Source organism: Molothrus aeneus, unplaced genomic scaffold (assembly GCF_037042795.1).
Source record: "Molothrus aeneus isolate 106 unplaced genomic scaffold, BPBGC_Maene_1.0 scaffold_40, whole genome shotgun sequence".
In the NCBI taxonomy this organism is placed as follows: Eukaryota; Metazoa; Chordata; class Aves; order Passeriformes; family Icteridae; genus Molothrus; species Molothrus aeneus.
In genome coordinates this window covers 1,054,306-1,058,512 of record NW_027099068.1, presented here as the reverse complement: position 1 = coordinate 1,058,512, position 4,207 = coordinate 1,054,306, and the positions used below count along the sequence as shown (strand labels likewise).

General features: G+C 56.0%; 1 protein-coding gene across 1 annotated transcript; it reads right to left on the bottom strand.

Annotated features, from left to right (window-relative positions):
* Positions 1-3,348: 3,348 nt before the first annotated feature.
* On the bottom strand, positions 3,349-3,768 carry LOC136570852 (zinc finger protein 239-like). The gene has a single exon (XM_066571257.1). The coding sequence runs from the start codon at positions 3,766-3,768 to the stop codon at positions 3,349-3,351; it is 420 nt and encodes a 139-aa protein (XP_066427354.1).
* Positions 3,769-4,207: the final 439 nt, after the last annotated feature.

Here is a 4,207-nt window from a genome sequence, read left to right as displayed (position 1 = left end):
GAGCGTGTCCAGAGAAGGGCAACAAGGCTGGGGAGGGGTCTGGAACACACATCCTGTGAGGAGAGGGAGCTGGGGTTGTTCAGTCTGGAGAAAAGGAGACTCAGAGGTGACCTTACCACTCTCTCCACCTTCCTGAAAGGAGGTTGTAGTCAGCTGGGGGTCAGTCTCTTTCTCCAGGCAGCAACTGACAGATGCAGAGCACACAATCTTAAGCTGCACCAAGGGAAATATAGGTTGGATATTAGGAAGAAGGGTTTTCACAGAATGTGTGATAAAGTCCTGGATTGGTTTGCCCGGGGAGGTAATGGAGTCACCATCTCTGGATGTGTTTATAAAAGGCTGGATGTGTCACTCAGTGTCATGGTTTAGTTGAAGTGTTAGGGCATGGGTGGGACTTGATGGTCTTGAAGGTCTCTTCCAACCCAGTAATTCTCTGATTCTGTGACTCTGGGATTTGATGATCCCATTGGGTCCCTCCCAGCTCAGCCCCTTCTGCAATTCTCATCCTTTGGCTCAACCTTTGTGTTCCCTCAAGGTGCTGGCAGAGCTGTTGGGGACACGGCAGAAGTGGGGCAGCCCCAGTGTTCCCCTGTGTGTGACACCCCAGCAGTGACAGCCCCAGTGTTCCCCTGTGTGTGACACCCCAGCAGTGACAGCCCCAGTGTCCCCTGTGTGTGACACCCCAGCAGTGACAGCCCCAGCATTGCCCTGTGTGTGACACCCCATTGGTGACAGCCCCAGCGTTGCCCTGTGTGTGACACCCCATTGGTGACAGCCCCAGTGTCCCCTGTGTGTGACACCCCAGCAGTGACAGCCCCAGTGCCCCCTTTGTGTGACACCCCAGCAGTGACAGCCCCAGTGTCCCCTGTGTGTGACACCCCAGCAGTGACAGCCCCAGCGTTGCCCTGTGTGTGACACCCCATTGGTGACAGCCCCAGTGTCCCCTGTGTGTGACACCCCAGCGGTGACAGCCCCAGTGTCCCCTGTGTGTGACACCCCAGCAGTGACAGCCCCAGCGTTCCCTCCCTGCAGTCGCTCCAAGGGAAGCGTCCAGAGCCGCGTCCAGTCCATGGAACTGAGCGGCCACTGCCCACCCCGGCCTGGGCTGATGTGGATTCCTCTGCACACAGCTCGGGGAAGGTCCCCCTGGCCACCTGCACAGTGCCACAGACAAGTGTCAGACACAGTCACAGAGCTCTGCCCAGAGCTTCTAGGAAGAGAGAATTAAAAAAAACCCCAAAACCATATAAACCAAAAAATAAAAAAAAGAAGAACCAAAAAATGAAAAAAACAATAAAAAACCAAACAAAACCATATCAAAAGAAACCCCAGCGCCATAACCAAACAACCAAACCAAAACAACAACACAAATGAACCAACCAAAACAGAACAAAGAATAAAAAACTAAATCAAGCCAAACCAACCAAATAAACAAAAAAACAAATCAAGAAAAAGAGAACTCCCTCCAAGTAGAGCTGTTCCATCCTTCAGTTGTCAGACTTGCACTCACACAAGACCTGGGGCTGCAAAAAAAGAGAATTGATTTGGCACATTTGCAGGAAAAGCAGGTTTAGGACAGGCTCTCAGCAGAACTGTTCTCAGCTGAGCCAAAAAGGCCCCTTTGGCAGCTGCAGGGCCATTGGAAATGCAGAGCCTCAGCCCACAGGGCAGGGAAGGGCTCTGAGTTCCCCTCCCCTGACACTAAACCCTGTTCCCAGGCTGCTTCACACTCAGGATTCTGCTGGGGGACTGCACAGAGCTGAGAGTGGCCTCTGGCTTTTCCATGTTGTGTGTCCTAAAGCTGCCTGGGAGAAGAAATTTCGGGTCAGCTCCGCTGGCACAATCCCTGCTGGCGCAGGGCACAGCCCCAGGAAGGGCTTTGCGTGCCGAGGCTTTGCTGCAGGCAAGGAAAGCTCCTGGCTCAGGGTCACCTTTGCTGCTCAGCCAGAGCCCCGAGTGCCCCAGCAGCAGCAGAGAATGGCAGCAGTGCCACGGGCAACCATCACCATTGCATGGCGACCATCACCAGGCCCCTGTTGCTGTGGTCAGTTTCCATGGCAACGAACACCAGCTCCCTGTTGCTATGGTCAGTTTCCATGGCAACCATCACCAGCTCCATGTTGCTATGGTCAGTTTCCATGGCAACCATCCCCAGCCCCTGTTGCTATGATCAGTTTCCATGGCAACAATCACCAGTCCTTGTTGCTATGGTCAGTTTCCATGGCAACTATCACCAGCCCCCTGTTGCTATGGTCAGTTTCCATGGCAACCATCACCAGCCCCCTGTTGCTATGCTCAGTCCCTCAGCAGCTCCGTGGAGACCCCATGCCAGGGGCGGTTGCCATGGAAACCAGCTCAGGCCTGGAGCCGGAGCCCGTTGCCATGGCAACCATTGGCAGTCCCGTCCCCAGGCTGATGGGATCCCAGAAGCACAGAATTGGCTGAGCTGGGAGGGACCCATCAGGATCCTCCAGTCCAACTGCTGGCCCTGCACAGGACACCCCAACAATGCCAGCCTGGGCCTGGCAGCGCTGGCCAAACGCTGCTGGAGCTCAGAGAGCCCTGGAGCTGGGACCCTTCCCTGGGGAGCCTGGCCAGGGCCCCAGCAGCCTCTGGGCAAAAACCTTTTCCTGACATCCAACCTGAGCCTGCCCCGACTCAGCTGCAGCCGTTCCCTCCACTCCTGTCCCTGGGCACCAGAGGGAAGAGGTTCCCACAGCCCCAGCCAGGGACCCGCTCCCAAGGCTGCTGCCATGGCCACCAGGGCTGGCACCAGCTGGGATGCTCGGTTTCCACCTGCTGGGGTTCAGGAACGGGATTCCTCAAATTCCTGCTCCCGCTAAAACCGCGCTGCCCTCGCTGCCCTCCCACCTCCCATGGAAAGCACAAAAGACAAAGATCCCAGGCTGGGATAAGAACAATTTCCTGGGAACAGCAACGACATAAAGAACAAACAGGAACAGAAATAATATTGGTAACAGAAGGGATAAGAAAATCTATTTACAGGGAAAACTACATCACCAGCGACTGGCTCTTCCCAGCCACGTATTCTGTCCTGCCTGGAAAGGACACCTTTCTTCTCAGGGAGAGAGAGAGTCCCTTTCCTGCCCCTGGCAATGACCTGAGGTGGGAGTGACTGTAATGACACGGCCATGGCCAGACCCTCATGTTCTTCCATCTCCCATCATGTCATTGGCAGGGGCAGGAAAAGGGACAGGTGTCTTCCCATCATGGATCACAGGGAACATGGATCACCAGAACTCTTCCCAACGTGCGTCCTCCAATAGGGGATGAAGCTGGAGCAGTGCATGAAGCTCCTCCTTCAGTCGAGTCATTCCAGGGCTTCCCTTACCGGTGCCTCTGTTGGTGTTTGTTCAAGTGAGAGCTCTGGCTGAAGCTCTTCCCACACTCAGAGCACTTGTAGGGCCTCTCCCCGGTGTGGATGCGCCGGTGCCTGACGAGGGTGGAGTTGTGCTTGAATCCCTTCCCACAGTCAGGGCAGTGGAAGGGCCTCTCCTCAGTGTGAATCCGCTGGTGCAGGAGGAGATGGGAGCTGCTCTGAAACCTCTTCAGACACTCAGGACACTGGTAGGGCCTCTGCCAAGTGTGGATGCACTGGTGGATGATGAGGGTGGAGCTGCAGCTGAAGCCCTTTCCACACTTGCCACGCTTGCCACACTCCTGAGGCCATTCCCCAGTGTGGATCATCTGGTGGCAGATCAGGCTGTTGCTCTGCCTGAAGCTCTTCCCACCCTCCAAGCTGCTCATGGGCCACCAGCTCCGAGCTCTGGCTGAAGCTCTGTCCACCTTCCTGGCACAGGGTGGCTCTTTCCGCCTCAGAGCACCCTGGGCTGGGCTTGCAGCCCCTCCTTGTGTGGGATCTCCAGGGATTTTCCACCCTCTTGCATTCCTGTGCTGTGGAGTCACTCAAAAGATCCTCTTCCATCAGATTATACCATGGGGATTTGTCCTCCCTGGTGTCCATCCTCAGCTCCTGGTCTGGGGGAGGAAGGACAAGGAGAGGATGGGATTTGCCTCCATGCCAGAGGGAAGGAGATCCTCCCAATGTGTCCCTGGCAGGACGGCATCGGCAGCAGGATTGTCCTGCAGCCAGGGCCCGTGCTGGGCTGGGAGATGGAGCAGGAGAGAGGGGGAAAGGGGCACTGACTTCCTCCTCACCTGCCTGCGTGTCCTGGGACATCTTCCT

Excerpts from the sequence above, each read along its gene's own strand:
- LOC136570852 (XM_066571257.1), bottom strand. The coding sequence starts at position 3,768 with ATGAGCAGCTTGGAGGGTGGGAAGAGCTTCAGGCAGAGCAACAGCCTG.